Source organism: Oncorhynchus mykiss, chromosome 27 (assembly GCF_013265735.2).
Source record: "Oncorhynchus mykiss isolate Arlee chromosome 27, USDA_OmykA_1.1, whole genome shotgun sequence".
Lineage (NCBI taxonomy): Eukaryota > Metazoa > Chordata > Actinopteri > Salmoniformes > Salmonidae > Oncorhynchus > Oncorhynchus mykiss.
In genome coordinates, this window is record NC_048591.1 from 1,739,661 (window position 1) to 1,758,501 (window position 18,841).

The 18,841-nt window shown below is 40.8% G+C and overlaps 1 protein-coding gene across 4 annotated transcripts in view; it reads left to right on the forward strand.

Annotated features, from left to right (window-relative positions):
* Positions 1-12,067, forward strand: part of LOC110507315 (S-arrestin) — a 29,130-nt gene extending 17,063 nt beyond the window's left edge. The window contains exons 9-16 of one of the 4 annotated variants that reach the window (XM_036965623.1): positions 9,148-9,232; positions 9,322-9,394; positions 9,602-9,739; positions 9,859-9,936; positions 10,068-10,082; positions 10,280-10,332; positions 10,884-10,893; positions 11,558-12,067. In XM_036965623.1, the coding sequence (XP_036821518.1) occupies positions 9,148-9,232; positions 9,322-9,394; positions 9,602-9,739; positions 9,859-9,936; positions 10,068-10,082; positions 10,280-10,332; positions 10,884-10,893; positions 11,558-11,648 (543 nt within the window). In that variant the 3' untranslated portion in view covers positions 11,649-12,067. The remainder of the gene's footprint in view (positions 1-9,147; positions 9,233-9,321; positions 9,395-9,601; positions 9,740-9,858; positions 9,937-10,067; positions 10,083-10,279; positions 10,333-10,883; positions 10,894-11,557) is intronic. The other 3 variants (XM_036965625.1, XM_036965624.1, XM_036965626.1) reach the window with 3 other exon arrangements.
* Positions 12,068-18,841: the final 6,774 nt, after the last annotated feature.

Consider the following 18,841-nt stretch of genomic DNA (forward strand, 5'->3'; position numbering starts at 1 on the left):
TTTAGTAATAATTCCTTTGCAGCAATACGACCATGAAGGCCTGATTCATGCAGTCTCCTCTGAACAGTTGATGTTGAGATGTGTCTGTTACTTGACCTTTGTGAAGCATTTATTTGGACTGAAATCTGAGGTGCAGTTAACTCTAATGAACTTAATTATCCTCTGCAGCAGAGGTAACCACCCCTACCTCGTCACAACACAGCTGACTGGCTCAAACGCATTAAGAAGGAAAGAAATTCCATAAATTAACTTCTAACAAGGCACACTTGTTAATTGAAATGCATTCCAGATGTCTACCTCATGAGGCTGATTGAGAGAATGCCAAGAGTGTGCAAAGCTGTCATCAAGGCAAAGGGTGGCTACTTTGAAGAATCTCAAATAGAACAAATGTTTTGATTTGTTTAACACTTTTTTGGTTACTACATGATTCCATATGTGTTATTTCATAGTTGTGATGTCTTCCCTATTATTCTAAAATGTGGAAAATAGTAAAAGATAAAGAAAAACTATTAAATGAGTTGGTGTGTCCAAACTTTTGACTGGTACTGTATATAGATGTCATACATGTATAATTTGTACAGTTAAAAAAATGTAGTTATTTGTCACATTTGACTGTGTAAAAGGGTTTATAGGGTTTTGCAACAAAACCTGATTATTTTTCTCTCTGAAATGAAACCGTCGTGATAGATTTCAAACAAATACATGTATGCCATTGAGCAACCCCATGCATTGAAAAGGTGATGAAAAAACACACCAGTCTCTTACATAAGTTCTTTAAAACAATAAAAGCTATTTTAAATGGATATATAGTGTTTTGGAATCAAACTCTTCAAATGAAAATGAAAACAAAACCTCTAATGAAACTGTCACAACTGTCTCTGTCTGTCTGCCACTCTCACTCTCTCTTTCCAGAGTTGTGGACTCAGTCACATGACTTGGATTCGAGTCTGACTCGAGTTACAAATTTGATGACTTGAGACTCGACTTGATAGAAAATAAAATAACTTGAGAGACGACTTTGACTTGAGACCAATAACTAAAAATGTCATCTAACCAGGTTTTGCAATGTTTTGTTACTCATTTTGTGGCACAGCATTTATGTGGATTACTCTGCATGCAGCCAGAGATTGTTGCCTCAACGTCTCCCTTGCAACAAAAAAAATTCAACAAATTAGCTAGTGAAACGCAGACTTGCCCCTCTGATTGGACAAGCAAAATGTCAATCAACACAGGTCGGGTGAGCTAGCGAACAGATTGGGTGCAGCGCAAATTGTATGGAGAGAGCATTTTGTCCTATAGCTTGTCAATGAGGAGCTATACAGAGCTCTCCGCATTGTTACAAAATTTGAGAGATTCACAGCGATGCGGTACAGTTCTTGATATGGCCGATGTGTGCCTCCGGAGGCGCTGCAATTGCGTTACACCCTTCATATGAAGCCTCCGACCACATTCATCAGATCAAGCATAAATTGGCTTTTACGCATCAACAAGCATTGCAGTGCCATCTGAAGAAATGACCTAAAATCACCAGTGGCCAGACATTTTCATGAGGCTAATCATGCTGTGCCTGATCTTAAATTCTGTGCCATTGACCGTGTTTTCTCAAGCCGCAGATGCCGCAATATGGATGAGTGCCTTCTCCAGTGTGAAGTCCGATGGATCTTCCACTTTAAGATTCTACACCCCCAAGGGCTTAATGAGGAATTGGACCTTGTATGTTTCTTGTAGTGTTGTCTACATGCAACAGCAGTCCCCCAAATAGGAATCACTACAAAACTTATTGTATGACCTCTTATACACTATATTAGTCCCAGCCTTTGGAACTTTGGTGTTACTAGATATGGTTACTATATTGTGATCACTACATCCGATGGATTTTGTGTTCTTTTGTTCGTTAATTTGTGTTTTTTGTAACTATTTATTTTTTGCTTATTTTGTACATAATGTTGCCGGGGCCGTCTCTTATGACCGAAAATAACTTACGGACATCAGGACTGCGATTACTCACCACAGACTGCCAGAATCCGAGTCTTACGAGCCCAACGCTAACGATATACTGCTTTCTGGGGAACAGGCCCAGATCCCCGTGATCTGCTTGAAGAGGAGGAGGAGGAGGAAAAATAAACCCCCGCTTCCTTCCATTCTGCTAGCAAACGTGCAATCTTTGGAGAATAAATAGATGACCTAGACGCAAGATTAAACTACCAACGGGACATTCAAGACTGTAATATTGGGACATAAAAAACTGTAATATATTATGCTTCACGGAGTCATGGCAACACTATCAACATAACATACAGCAAGCTGGTTATACGCTGTACCGGCAGGATATAACAGCGGCATCTGGTAAGACAAGGGGTGGCAGGCAATGTATTTTTGTAGATAACTGCTGGTGCACGATATCTAAGGAAGTCTCGAGCTATTGCTCGACTGAGGTAGAGTATCTCATGATAAGCTGTAGACCACACTATCTACCTAGAGAGTTTTCATCTGTATTTTTCAAAGCTGTTTACATACCACCTCAGTCAGAGGCTGGCACTAAGACAGCATTGAATGAGCTGTATTCCACCATAAGCAAACATGAAAACGCTCACCCAGACGGTACTGTTAGTAACCAGGGACCTTTTTACCAAATTTCTAACAGCATTTTAAATGTGCAACCAGAGGGGGAAAAAACTCTGGACCACCTTTACTCCACACACAGGGACACATATAAAGCTGACCATAATTCTATCCTCCTGATTCCTGCTTACCAGCAGAAATTAAAGCAGGAAGCACCAGTGACTAGATTAATAAAAAGTGGTCAGATGAAGCAGATGTTAAGCTACAGGATTGTTTTGCTAACACATACTGGAATATGTTCCGGGATTCATCCTATGGCATTGAGGAATACACCACATCAGTCATTGGCTTCATCAATAAGTGCATCGATGTCGTCCCCACAGTGACCGTACATACCCCAACCATGCAAACCATTACAGACTACAAAGGGAAGCACAGCCGAGAGCTTCCCAGTAACACAAACCTACCAGATGAGCTAAACTACTTCTATGCTCACTTCGAGGCAAATGGCACTGAAACATGCATGAGAGCACCAACTATTACAGAAGACTGTATGATCACGCTCTCCGCATCCATTGTGAGTAAGACCTTTAAACAGGTCAACATTCACAAGAACGCAGGGCCAGACAGATTACCAGGACGTGTACTGACCAACTGGCAAGTGTCTTCACTGACATTTTCAACCTGTCCCTGACCGAGTTCGTAATGCCTACATGTTTTAAGCAGACCACCATAGTACCTGTGCTCAAGAACACTAAGGTAAACTGCCTAAATGACTACTGACCCCTGGCACTCACGTCTGTAGCCATGAAGTGCTTTGAAAGGCTGGTCATGGCTCACATCAACACCACTATCCCAGAAACCCTAGACACACTTCAATTTTCATACCGCCCTAACAGATCCACAGATGATGCAATCTCTATTGCACTCCACACTGCCCTTTCCCACCTGGACAAAAGGAACATCTATGTGAGAATGCTATTCATTCACTACAGCTCAGCGTTCAACAACATAGTGCCCTCAAAGCTCATCAATAAGCTAAGGACCCTGGGACTAAACACCTCCCTCTGCAACTGAATCCGGGACTTCCTGACGGGACGCCCCCAGGTGGTAAGGGTAGGTAACAACACATCCGCCACGCTGATCCTAAACACAGGGGCCCCTCAGGGGTGCGTGCTCAGCCACCTCCTGTACTCTCTGTTCAGTCATGACTGCACAATTATCTCTTTTGTCTTGATCATGTTGAGAGAGAGGCTGTTGTCCTGGCACCATGCGCCAGGTCTATGACCTCCTCCCTATAGGCTGTCTCATCGTTGTCGGTGATCAGGCCTACCACTGTTGTGTCATCTGCAAATTTAATGATGGTGTTGGAGTCGTGCCTGGCCATGCAGTCATGACTGAACAGGGAGTACAGGATTCAGTTGCAGAGGGAGGTGAAACGTATGGGATTTCAATATTGACTGGCTTTCATCAAGATGCCCACACAAGAAAGAGCTTCAAACTAACCAGTTCAGTCAACTTAACAGGGTAGTTACAAATACAACAGGTGTAGACCTTACAGTGAAATGCTTACTAACGAGCCCCTAACAAACAATGCAGTTAAAAAAATAAATATACACTGTAGATATATACAGTGCCTTGCGAAAGTATTCGGCCCCCTTGAACTTTGCGACCTTTTGCCACATTTCAGGCTTCAAACATACTGATATAAAACTGTATTTTTTTGTGAAGAATCAAACACAAGTGGGACACAATCATGAAGTGGAACAACATTTATTGGATATTTCAAACTTTTTTTAACAAATCAAAAACTGAAATATTGGGCGTGCAAAATTATTCAGCCCCCTTAAGTTAATACTTTGTAGCGCCACCTTTTGCTGCGATTACAGCTGTAAGTCGCTTGGGGTATGTCTCTATCAGTTTTGCACATCGAGAGACTGACATTTTTTCCCATTCCTCCTTGCAAAACAGCTCGAGCTCAGTGAGGTTGGATGGAGAGCATTTGTGAACAGCAGTTTTCAGTTCTTTCCACAGATTCTCGATTGGATTCAGGTCTGGACTTTGACTTGGCCATTCTAACACCTGGATATGTTTATTTTTGAACCATTCCATTGTAGATGTTGCTTTATGTTTTGGATCATTGTCTTGTTGGAAGACAAATCTCCGTCCCAGTCTCAGGTCTTTTGCAGACTCCATCAGGTTTCCTTCCAGAATGGTCCTGTATTTGGCTCCATCCATCTTCCCATCAATTTTAACCATCTTCCCTGTCCCTGCTGAAGAAAAGCAGGCCCAAACCATGATGCTGCCACCACCATGTTTGACAGTGGGGATGGTGTGTTCAGGGTAATGAGCTGTGTTGCTTTTACGCCAAACATAACGTTTTGCATTGTTGCCAAAAAGTTCAATTTTGGTTTCATCTGACCAGAGCACCTTCTTCCACATGTTTGGTGTGTCTCCCAGGTGGCTTGTGGCAAACTTTAAACGACACTTTTTATGGATATCTTTAAGAAATGGCTTTCTTCTTGCCACTCTTCCATAAAGGCCAGATTTGTGCAATATACGACTGATTGTTGTCCTATGGACAGAGTCTCCCACCTCAGCTGTAGATCTCTGCAGTTCATCCAGAGTGATCATGGGCCTCTTGGCTGCATCTCTGATCAGTCTTCTCCTTGTTTGAGCTGAAAGTTTAGAGGGACGGCCAGGTCTTGGTAGATTTGCAGTGGTCTGATACTCCTTCCATTTCAATATTATCGCTTGCACAGTGCTCCTTGGGATGTTTAAAGCTTGGGAAATCTTTTTGAATCCAAATCCGGCTTTAAACTTCTTCACAACAGTATCTCGGACTTGCCTGGTGTGTTCTTTGTTCTTCATGATGCTCTCTGCGCTTTTAACGGACCTCTGAGACTATCACAGTGCAGGTGCATTTATACGGAGACTTGATTACACAAAGGTGGATTGTATTTATCATCATTAGTCATTTAGGTCAACATTGGATCATTCAGAGATCCTCACTGAACTTCTGGAGAGAGTTTGCTGCACTGAAAGTAAAGGGGCTGAATAATTTTGCACGCCCAATTTTTCAGTTTTTGATTTGTTAAAAAAGTTTGAAATATCCAATAAATGTCGTTCCACTTCATGATTGTATCCCACTTGTTGTTGATTCTTCACAAAAAAAATACAGTTTTATATGTTTATGTTTGAAGCCTGAAATGTGGCAAAAGGTCGCAAAGTTCAAGGGGGCCGAATACTTTCGCAAGGCACTGTAGACAGGTATTTCCAAATCATGTCCAATCAGTTGAATTTACCTCAGGTGGACTCTAATGAAGTTGTAGAAACATCTTAAGGATGATCAATGGAAACAAGATGTACCTGAGCTCAATTTCAAATCTCATAGCAAAGGGCATGAATACTTATGTAAATAAGTTATTTCTGTTTTTTATTTGTAATACATTTGCCCCCAAAAATTGTAAAACTGTTCGCTTTGTCATTATCAGATATTGTGTGTAGATTGATGATTTTCTTTTTATTTAATACACTTTAGAATAAGGATGTAACTTAACAAAATGTGGAAAAAGTCGAGGTGTCTGAATACTTTTCGAATAGACTGTACCTACATACCTCAGGAGCTTTGTACAACTGTTTACCCCCATCATAGCACTAAATATTAGGTTGTATTGCTCCATTGTTTACTCCATGTTTAGAATATGTTTATATAGTTTCAAAATATGCATGATACTCAATGGCGGACTGGCCGTCGGGAGCACCCGGGACATTTCCCGGAGGCCTGAGGGTCGTTTTGGCCTGCGGTGAATAGTCAACTTGACCAGCAATAATATAGCTAGCAGGAATGAGTTGAGAAATCCTGCAAATGGTGTGCGCACCAAAAATGACATATGGCCTCTCCGCAACGCTTCTCTACGAATAACATTTTAGACAATTCGCACAGCGAAATGGAAAGGTGGAGCAGAGAGAGAATAAAAAAGAAAAAGGCCCTTTGCCACAGATGCAGCTAAATAAGCGACATGTTTACCTGTAAGGGACCAGGTCAGTCAAAACACTAGCTAAACCACACACACACGACACCCAGCATGGCTAGCTAAGTAGCCTAGCTAAAAATAGTGGCACAACGGCCGGTAGACTAAACAGTTTGCACGTCTTCGTGGAGGAATTATATCATAGCAATGAGTGCAACATAGCGATCATAATATGACATTGAAGGCAATATGTTTCAACTAGTATAAAATAGTAAACCTAGACTATGGACTTGCCAATATTCGGTCATGACTCATGCCACATAAGCTAGGGAAAGTGCACATACACTGTACAGCGAAACAGGCTACAGTAACCTAACCATAATACATCCATGAACTTAACACAGTAGTAGCTTGTGTGACAGAGCACAGGCAATGACAAAGATCATTAGCACCATTAGTACCAGCATTACAAGTTACAATAACATACAGCTCTGGGAAAAATTAAGAGACAACTCCAAATTAAGAGACCACTCTTTTTAATTTTTTTCCAGAGCTGTATTCATGTTGCCTACTGATACACTAATGATAGTGAATATGATAATAGAGTATGTTCTTTGCAAAGGCGGAGAAGGAAGCAGCAGCATCACTAGAGCTTCAGGTGTTCCTGCAGAACTGGAGGTGGTCAGTTCAGAGTCAGACTCAGAGCAGGAACCTTCAGCTACAACTTAAGAGCACAAACCTAAACATGGAGGCTATGATTTTAGAGGAATTGGTTCTTTATTTATGAGATTATCAGTAGGACTGTAATCGGGGGGCATACAATCAATGACTGCACAAGTAATACAAGTTTAAGTTTAGGTTATTTACAATGTTAATCGCATTCTGCAAAGCAACCAGACGTGCAGAGAGAGCGAGGTTCAGAGCCCAGTACATGGAAAATAGAAAGGCACAGCGAAAGCACTGAAAATCCATTTTATTATTTTGCCCATCAGTCCAAGGATTTTGACTTATTTTTTCAGTACCACCCAAAACAAACCCCTCAGATTCATTCCCAATATATTCCACTCCAAAGATGGCACAAACAGAAAATGTCTGACATACAATGAAGTAACTCACTCCTTGTTCTGCTCAGTATGTCTTGCATTCGCAAAACCTTCAGCCAGTGATAGTGCATTTATCAAAGGAGGCATGCAGGCCTGGAAACATGCCCATCAGAGAGTACAGGAACATGAGAGAAAGTGCAGAAGCCTTTTTCCTCAGAGCCAGCAAAACAGACATCTGTACTCTTCTAAGAGATAAGCAAATGTCAGTTCAACGAGACCAGGTCAGAAAGAGGAGGCAGGTCATGGAACGTGTGATTGATGTAGTTAGTTGTTGGTAAATGTGGGCTTAGCTACAGGACACAGACACTAAGCTGCATATAACTTGGAAAACATGGATGACAATCATGGCAAGTTTTTGAAATTATATTGCTACTAGTGGTAATTACTTCCTGGTTACTCTGAAGTAGCTATGTTATGACTCTTCCTTAACAGGCTGACAAGGGTGAAAGAACATTTGCTGTGAGTTAAAGCTTTTGTACAGAGGCATGTTTTTTGGACTTTCATATTATACTTGCAGTTATGTAGCCAATGTTCAATTTCATTGACTCAGTGTATAGATGTGTTTATTGTGTGCTGTTGGCTTTATTGACACCAGCGAGTGAACATTGTAATCTACATTTTTTGTAGAGGTCTTTTTTGACTTTTGTATTATACCTACTTACATTGTTGTAGCTTATGTTCAAGTTCAGTGAATGTGGGTGTGTGTGTGTGTGTGTGTGTGAAGTTTTTTAAAATACTTTTGATATGCTTGATGCTTGAATATAAAGAAAATAATTTGAACATTTGAGCTAACTCTGGATATTTCATTCTCTTTTTAAAAAGTGTAGGCTAATAGTTTTGTGTGTCTAGCCTTGTACATTTGTATGTGCTATGATTGGTGTATTCCTAGAGAGTTTGAGGGTGCACACATAGCCATAGCATACCTTGAAACTGGTCAGTCCCAAATGTTTGTATTTTTTAATGTGGATAACTTTCTTCCCAGATGAACATAGTGGCCAAATGTATAACTAGTTTGGTACCCGTTACATCAACAGATAAGGGTTAGCCTACAAAATTAGCGTTCTAGTGGTTTGCGTGAACAGGGTGGCCTGGGATGGAGTCAAATCCCCAGCCTGAATTGTTGTTTCAGTCCGCCCCTGATGGTACTATTACGTTGATCTTATGGAATATTAGTCTCTGCATCCACAATTCCAGCAAAGAAGAATAATACTTATATTTTCCGTTCAGATTACGAAAATGTGTCTCTTGCTTTCAAACCTTGGAGTACTCGGTCAACCACAGTGCAGCACCCCTGAAGCAATTTTTTGTGTTGATTTTGGTGCCTTGCTAAAGGGCACATCTGGCTCGACTTGACTTGCTCTTAGAATAAACGACTTGGACTTGACCCGTTATACTTCGGACTCGACTTGAGACACGAACCTTGTGATTTGAGACTTGCTTGTGACTTACACCCTCATTCCTCTATTAATAGTGGCTTGGTCTGTGTCTTCCTCTCTCTCTCCCTGCAGACACACTACCATGGTGAACCAATCAAGGTCAGTGTCTACATCAACAACAGCTCCAGCAGATCACTGAAAGACATCACTGTTGCAGGTGAGAATGTTGTTGTTGCTGTTGTTTGGCGGTGTGGTGTTTTGAAGTGACCTACTATATATGTTCATTCTGCCTGCCTCCTTCTACAGTGGAGCAGGTGACCAACGTGGTACTTTATTCCAATGACAAGTATGTAAGGGCAGTTGCCCTTGAAGAGACCTCGTAAGTATCAATCAATCAGTCTCTTGTTCAGACAATTTAATTGGATTTAATAAAATACATTCCCCATTGAATAACTTTCTACCTCTGTGTAGATTTTCTCTTTATGCTACCTTTATTGCTGGTGATTAGTTTTTTGGTCAAATACAGTTGCATCATCAAGCTGGTGGAATCACAAATAAGGCAATGTCTTCCTATGTTTCCCCACAGAGATACAGTGCCCCCTGGAACAACCCTGAAGAACGTGTACACCCTCATTCCTCTATTGGCTGCTAACAAGGAAAGACGAGGCATTGCTCTGGATGGGAAACTGAAGCATGAGGACACCTGTCTGGCTTCCTCGAGCATGTGAGTGAGCATAACTACGCTCTGCTGCTCTGAGATCTCACACTGGTTTACATTTACAAGATGGCAGCAGAAGATCTCTAATATTCTGACCTGCCCCTCCCCCTCTCTCCTGCCTGCAGTGTGAAGGAGGAAGTCCTAAAGGAAGTGCAGGGTATGCTTGTGTCATACAAAGTGGTGGTTAGGCTCAATGCTTCTGGGTGAGTATGTGAATCTTCTGTAGCTAGCCATAGCATATCTACCATAACATAATCTAAGCTCCTATGTTAAATATTCTAAATAATACCAATTATTAATTTAATCACCTTCTTTCCTGATCTATTCTCAAAAGGATGGTGGGATCTAGGTATGTCTGATTTCAACTAAATGTGATTAAGTAACTGGTTCCGCAGGCTCTTTTTTACTCATCTTTTCGGTGAAAGTATTACGAAGTATTCATTTTTTTATTTTTTATTTTACATTACAGTCACTCAGTCAGTAACAAAAAATAAAGTTTGTCTGTCATACCTATTCTCATTTTTGTGAATGTATTTTTTGTTCCAGTGAGGTTGCAGTGGAGGTCCCATTCCGGCTCATGCATCCTAAACCTGAGCCAGGTTAGTTCAGGGCCTCTTAATCCCCAGCCTCTCTCTTTATGTCCACAATGTCCACTATGTCTTTCACAAAGCTCTCCACCTACACCACCCTTCACTCTCCCTTCATCACCCTCCATGCATTCCCTCTCAGAGCCCTTGATGACTGACTAGGGCTGGGAGTTTTTCCCTGGACAGGTCACATAGTCTGGAAAATCTTCTGGCCTTTTAAATAACTGTCTACTGCACATCTTACAATCACTGTCAAGCTTCTATTACAATATTTTGCAGTCTGTTTCAAGCAGTGTTCAGAGGCCAATGTATTTAATCAGCTTGTCTTATTGCTGATTCCTCTTATTACTAAATCCACCCCAGTGACCCCACTGCTGTGTAGACAAGCTTACAAGTAGCTTTGTAATGTCCACACATACCTAATACGCCTCCATCCAGATTACATTTAGGCCTATATAGAGAGGACACAATCTCTTCTGATGACATTCTTTTATGTTATCCTTTTATGATGACCACTTTCTTTCCATTCCTTTTCCATACCTGGATCTGTTTGCATTATACAGCTAAGGAGGGGTAAGCCGCTCCTGTTTTGTTGTGATGTCATTTCATGCCACTCCCTGTTTTGTTGTGTGTGTGATCCATAGAAATAGAAAGACATTAAATGTAATGCTGAGCGTCAAGATTTAACTTCCTGGCATGGGTACACTCAATATTGCCACCAGTCCGCCGATCACGGATTTTTGACTTGACTGTAGATGTCCGTTCTATAGATTATATTTCTGTGGTGTGATTCCTCCTGCTTGCCTGTTGCTCCTATTATTCAGTGTTAGATCCTTTTGTTTTGCATTCTATTTTGTGTCACTGTGCGTCCTCCTGTTCTAATAGTCCAATAGGACTTGGCTAAATTGAAATGGTATAGTGACAGACAGTTTTATAACCTCCTTTGTCCCATTTGTAATTTTCCTAAACTGTGTCCTCATCGCTGTTTATGGGCGTGTGTGTGTGTGTGTGTGTGTGTGTGTGTGTGTGTGTGTGCGCGCGCATGCATGTCAGTAAGAACTGAGGAAGAACTGACTGGTGAGAGACCTGACTGGCTTTCTCTTTGGACTGATACTGATGTCTCCTTGTGTCCCTCTTTCTCTCTCTCCTCTCTCTCTCCTTTCTTTCTGCCCATCTCTATCTCCCCTCTCTCTCTGTGCCTGTCCTTCTCCACCTCTTCAAATCGTTGTGCTGGCAGTGAGTCTGATGACATGGTGTTTGAGGAGTTCAAGAGGGTCTACCTGAAAGGAGTCATCCCTGACGATGATGAGTCACCCACCGAGGCATGAGCGGGCTGTCCAAGCATGGGTCAGCCACACTGTCGAGCCATGGCCAAAGGCCTAATGTACAACATCAGCTGGACGTCACAGCTTGAAATGCTGAGGGTCATGAAGAACCGAAAGGCGAGATGATGTAGAGAGCTTTTAAAAATTGTTTGCTTATGTAATGTTGTCACTTGTCTGCTTTGCTGCATGACTCATTGCTCCATATTGGTCAGGTCGTTATTGTTAAAGAGATGTGTTCTACATGACTTGCCTGGTAAAATAAAGGAAAATCAATAGATAAAATAAGATTACTGTAGATGCCATGGGATTGCCATTCAGTATACCTGTAGACAAATCCAGACCCAAGGCCTATGCTTTATAGTCATGTTCACTGTTGTATTGATTTACTGTACGTTATACAGAATACATCTGTACTGAATCACTATGGACTTGAATTTTTCTTTAACATTTTATTTGTGATTTTCTTAGAGAACAAGCATATACAGACATCCAAAAACATTTAAATATATGTGATGGAAACCCAGTGGGTGCCTGTGATATGGGAGAAAAGGTTGCGTTCTGATGCTTAAAGAAAGTGACCCTACATTAAGCACCCTGGCTCCTACAGAACACACACTCTTCCCCTCCTCTTTTCTTATTTCATCAGTCTTTTTCTCTCCTTTACCTTTCATACAGAAGCTGTTCTGTTGCTGTCCGTTGACAGAACAGCACTTCCACTTAGTTACTATTTAGGCTGCGCACACCGTCCTCTTCCTTTCTGTCTAACATTACTGTAGCTACACGGCTGCGCCTTCTCACGTATCCTTCCACCGCACTGAACACAGACACACCTATGCTTCTTTCTATAACTACATCAGTGGTTCTTCAGCAGAGGGGGCCTCTTTTTGAACCGTGGTTCTGATGTAACAAGGTGTCTCCCAGTGACTGCCATGATCAGTTTACACTGACAGGAGCACAACTTTGCTTGGAGGATTTTTTTTGTGACTACCCTTTTGTAAGACATGTTCAGATACAAAGGAAAATAATAATTGTAAGAAGAATACAAATCCACTCACATACATACCCACACGCAAACTGATGTAATATTTAATGATGATCGCTTAAAACAACCATGCACACAAACATATCCCAGGAGGCAGATTGAGGCCTCTTTTCATGTGGGTTTCTAGCAATGTTTCAATTGCACATGTTGATGAAAACAAAAAAACTTTCCAGAATAGCTGATTCTGCCGACACACAGAACAAAAACACAGCAACAAACAAGCACAGAACTAAAATACTGAGGGAGGGCAGAGAGCTTACAGTTCCAACATGAACTGTTTGTGTTATGCTTGAGAGGCCAAAGTAATATAAGGTTAGACAAATATGTAGACCGAGTATCTAGGTGCTTTTTCAGATGGCTATTGGCACTTTTTCATAAATCAAATCAAATTATTTGTCACATACACATGGTTAGCAGATGTTAATGCGAGTGTAGCGAAATGCTTGTGCTTCTAGTTCTGACCATGCAGTAATATCTAACAAGTAATCTAACCTAACAATTTCACAACAACTACCTTATACATACAAGTGTAAAGGAATTAATAAGAATATGTACATAAAGATATATGAATGAGCGATGGCCGAACGGCATAGGCAAGATGCAGTAGAGTACAGTGTATACATATGAGATGAGTAATGTAGGGTATGTAAACATTATATAAAGTAATGTGGCATTGTTTAAAGTGGCTAGTGATACATTTATTACATCAATTTGTCATTATTAAAGTGGCTAGAGATGAGTCAGTATGTTGGCAGCAGCCAATCAATGTTAGTGGTGGCTGTTTAACAGTCGGATGGCCTTGAGATAGAAGCTCGGTCCCCGCTTTGATGCACCTGTACTTACTTCGCCTTCTGGAGGATAGCGGGGTGAACAGGCAGTGGCTCGGGTGGTTGTTGTCCTTGAAGATCTTTTTGGAATTCCTGTGACATCGGGTGGTGTACAGAGGATGATGGCGAACGCACCTAGGAGCATGCATACAACCATGGGGCCCAACCACGAGAGTTCCACCCAGGTGAGAAGGTCTTGGTGCTGATCCCCAGAACAGAGAGCAAAAAATGACATTGTCGAGCGGGTGGGTGACGTCAATTATAAGGTCAGCCAACCAGAGCGGAGAAAACGCCTCCAGCTTTACCATATGAACCTTCTAAAGAGATGGCAAGCACAAGAGGCGCTGTTGCGCAACGTGGTCCCGGGAACAGCAGAACCCATCCTCCGTCGAAGTTTCCATGGGGGAAGACCTCAGCATGATCCAACGACAAGCACTCCGAGAGTTGGTCCAGCAGAAAACTTCATTTAATTTTTATTTAACCAGGAAGTGCTCATTGAGATTTGAAATCTCCTTTTCAAGAGCATCCTGGCCAAGATAGGCAGCACCAAGTAATTACACAATTACAGACAGACATGAAAAACTACAAGTAATCTCGTAAAAACCATAGAATTCACAAGAGTATTACAAAATCATCAAACAGCTAATTAAAAACATTGGCAGGTCAGGGAATCAGCTTCAAAATCCTTCATCAGTGATTTAGAAATACCAATCGGGACAAGTTATTCCAGTTTAAAGCCCTTTTACCAAATTCAGTTCTGACATTTGGAACAGTTAGCAGGATAAGGCCCTGTGAACAAAGAGAGTACCCACCACACCAGAACAATAAAAATGCCCCTATAAAATGTTAGTAAACCCAAAATGGCTTTGTAAATAAAACTATACCAGTGACAGCCTATGAGTGACTAGAGAAGACCAGCCAATCTTGGTATACAAAGGGCTGTGGTGCGTAAGGGTTTTGCAATTTAAAATACATCTCAATGCGTCATGGTAAAGGGTGTCAATTGATCTCAAACACTGAGCTGAAGCATTCATATATAAATATCCCTATAGTCTAGTAAAGGCATAAATGTAGCTGATACTAGCTTCCTTTTGGCTTCAAAAGAAAAACAGGCCTTATTCCTCAAATAAAATCCCAACTTCAGCTTAATTTTTTTGTAAGTTGTTGAATATGCAATTTAAAACAGAGGCAGTCATCAATTACAATTCCAAGAGACTTTCATGAGGTTACAGTCTCAATCTCATTACCCTGACAGGTAGTAATAGGTGAAAGGTTCAGAGATCTATGTCTTGCTTTAGAAAACACTATTAGTTTAGTTGTCAGTATTGAGGATAGGCTTCAAATGACACAACAGTATAAAAAGCAGTTTGCAAGTTCTGGAAAGCTTTTGAGAGAGACGAGGCACCACAATAAATAACAGTATCATCAGCATAAAAGTGAAGTTGCTCATTTTGCACATTTTTGTCAAAATTATGTATATAAATAGTGAATAAGAAGGGACCATGTACAGAGCCCTGGGGCACACCATTACAGACAGACAATTTAACAGGTATAAGCCCGTCAAATTGAGTGCACTGAGTTCTATCAGACAGATAGTTAGCAAACCATGCAACTGCATGCTCTGAAAGACCTACACTCGACAATCTCTGCCTCAGTATAGCATGATCAACTGTATCAAAAGCCTTAGAGATCAATAAAAAGTGAGACACACTGCTGTTTTTGTCAAGGGCTTCAGTAATATAATTTAAAACCTTCATGGCTGCTGTAATTCTGCTATGCTTCTTCCTGAAGCCAGATTGGTACATTGATAAAATAGTGTTAGCATATAAAAACTCTTAAGGGTTTCAAGTATTTTCACCAGGGTGACAGCTTTGAGATTGGCCTATAATTATTTAAAAGAGTTGGATCTCTCCCTTTTAAAAGTGGTAGGACAAATGCTGATTTCCAGATCTTTGGAATTTCATTACATTCCAGGGTTAGATTGAACAGATATGTAAGTGATTCAGCTATGAAATCAGCTGGCAGATTTAAAAAGCAGGGATCCAAAAGATCAGGACCTGCAGGCTTTCTCTGATCTAAGGATTTTAGGACTTTATGTACCTCCTACACTGTTAAGGGAATTTTTATCAATGATGACTAATTATGTATACATTTCAATCAGGACTGACTAGTCCAAATGCTATTATGTACTGTACATAATTAATTTTCTCTCTTGCTCCCATTCCCAATTGTATATAAAATAGTCAGGACTTTAGTAACAATGACGGTCTGTTCCTTTGTACAAATGAATGAACTATCTCCAGATGGCAGGGACGGACTATCTCCAGACTGTCTAGAATGCTGATTTACACTGACCTTGGCTTCAGGCGAGGAGGGAAGGCTCGAGAACTATAGGGCCTCTCTACCCGTGTCATGAAGAGATAGAACATTTAGAAAACGCTGACGTCATTTTCAGTTTATAACCTGTGGAAAAATGTGTATGTAACCAGTACTCTCTTGAATTAAACGCTGTTACCTGACTTTTAAGACCGGGGCTCTGTCCATTCTTATAAAAATATAGGGACTTACAAACCCTTCGAATGCATTGACAGAGTATTTAATTCTGATTGGGAAATAATACAGAGGAATTTAGAATTCCTTCAACATACACTTAGAATGGAAAAAAGCTCAAAGTTTGACCAGCTCTCGCTGGTTCATCCACACAGGGTTGTACAGAGACAGAGGACACTGAATCAAACAGCCTACTAGATGATACAAAGTGCTCATTGAAGCATTTCAGTTGTCATTTACAGCAATAAAGTCCTTCAATACACATGACGGTAAATCATTAACATTACTGTTTCCCGACATAGACTTAATAGCCTTCCAAAACTTTATAGGGTCATTCAGGCTACCAGTGGTAACAGACATGAAATATTCAGACTTGGCCTTCATGAGAAGAAAAAAACACTTGTTTCACAACTTCCTAAAAAGAAGCCAATCAGCATCAGAACATGATTTCCTTGCCTTAGCCCAGAATATGAGAAGGAGTTATTTTGTTGTTACATTTATTTTTAGTTGCTGAGTGAAGTTGTGTTTTCTGACTAGAACCTCCCCGTCTCTGTTTCCATCCCTGTGTGCTCAACAAAACGGTTTACCACAATACGCTTTCTAAGCTAATACTACTACTAGCGAACACTATTTGACATTTGGTGCTCACTGCACTAGCTTTAACGTCTTAGGGCTGAAATCCCGTTAACAGCCAGTGAAAGTGCAGAGCGCCAAATTCAAACAGAAATCTCATAATTAAAATTCCTCAAACATACATGTATCTTATACCATTTGTTGTTGTTAATACCACCAAAGTGTCCGATTTCAAATAGACTTTACAGCGAAAGCACCACAAACGATTATGTTAGGTCACCGCCAAGTCACAGAAAGATTCTGCCATTTTTCCAGCCTAGAGAGGAGTCACAAAAAGCACAAATATATAAAATGAATCGCTAACCTTTGATGATCTTCATCAGATGACACTCATAGGACTTCATGTTACACAATACATGTATGTTTTGTTCAATAAAGTGCATATTTATATAAATAAATAAAAAAGCTTTACGGAAAAAAGCAAACCATGCAATAATCTGAGAACGGCGCTCAGAAAACAAAGATATCCGCCATGTTGGAGTCAACAGAAATCAGAAATAACATTATAAATATTCACTTACCTTTGATGATCTTCATCAGAATGTACTCCCAGGAATCCCATTTCCACAATAAATGTTTGATTTGTTCGATAAAGTCCATCATTTATGTCCAAATACCTCCTTTTTGTTCACGCGTTTAGTACACAATCCAAACTTCACGACGCAAGTCCAGGTGAAAGTTCAGACGAAAAAAAATATTACAGTTCGTAGAAACATGTCAAACGAAGTATAGAATCAATCTTTAGGATGTTTTTAACATAAATCTTCAATAATGTTTCAACCGGAGAATTCCTTTTGTAGTAGGATGCACCTTGGGGGTATCCGTACCTATGTAGGACATGCAAGGGTTAGGTTAATAAACAGGCTGGAGCTAGAACCTCGTTGTCACCTGTCCTTATTTTAGATCATACTACACCTTTGTCTGTAGAAATGCGATGGAATGCAACTAACTCTCATGTGAGCGCGGGTGACCAGCTCATGCCACTCTGGCAGACCTCTGACTCATTCAGCTCCCATTCCCCCCTCCTTCACAGTAGAAGCATGAAACAAGGTTCTAAAGACTGTTGGCATCTAGTGGAAGCCTTAGGAAGTACGATATGACCCCATTTCCACTGTATCTTGGATAGGCAAAGAGTTGAAAAAATACAAACCTCAGATTTCCCACTTTCTGGTGGATTTTTTCTCAGGTTTTTGCCTGCCATATTTAAGATGTATGTTATACTCACAGACATCATTCAAACAGTTTTAGAAACGTCTTATTGTTTGATATCCAAATCTATTAATTATATGCATATTCTAGCTTTTTGGACTGAGCAGGCAGTTTACTCTGGGCACCTTTTAATCCAAGCTAATACCAGTCCCAAAGAAGTGAATCACTCTATTTAAAAAAAAGTTGAAGAATTTCCCCCCAATTGTCTCATCGCTGTAACTCCCGTACTGACTCGGGAGAGGCAAAGGTCAAGAGCACTGCTTCTTGACACAATGCACATCCAACCCGGAAGCCAGCTGCACCAATGTGTCGGAGGAAACACTGTACACCTGGCGCCTGGTCAGTGTACACTGCGCCCGGCCCACCACAGGAGTCGCTAGTGCGTGATGAGACAAGGATATCCCTGCCGGCCAGGGATGCATTGCCCCATGGGCCTCCCGACCGAGCCTGGGCTCGAACTCAGAATCCCTTAGACCACTGCGCCACCCAGGAGATTAATCACTCTATTAATCACTCACCATAATAACTCCCAGACTGGCTAACTTGATGGGTCATGTAATCATTTGGTGAGTCTTTTGTTTAGACATGTAGCTAGCTAGCTAAACAATGAACCAGCATAATCTCAACTCATACCAATACAAATTGAATGTCATAGCTGTAGTATGAATCTGAAGGTAGCTAAAGCTAACCAACTAGCCCAATGTTAACTAGCTAGCTAACATTGAATCTATAACAACCAATGTAAATGGATTTCTGATTCGAATAATATTACAACACAGATAATTTACGCATCGTTAGCTAGCAAGCCAGCAAGCAAATGCTCACTAGCTAGCGAACAGTACATTTTAACTTGCAATGAAAATTACTTTTCTGGAAAAATTATAAAGTTATAATAGCTGTAAATGTAGCTAGACTCAAACCCATATCCAGTACAT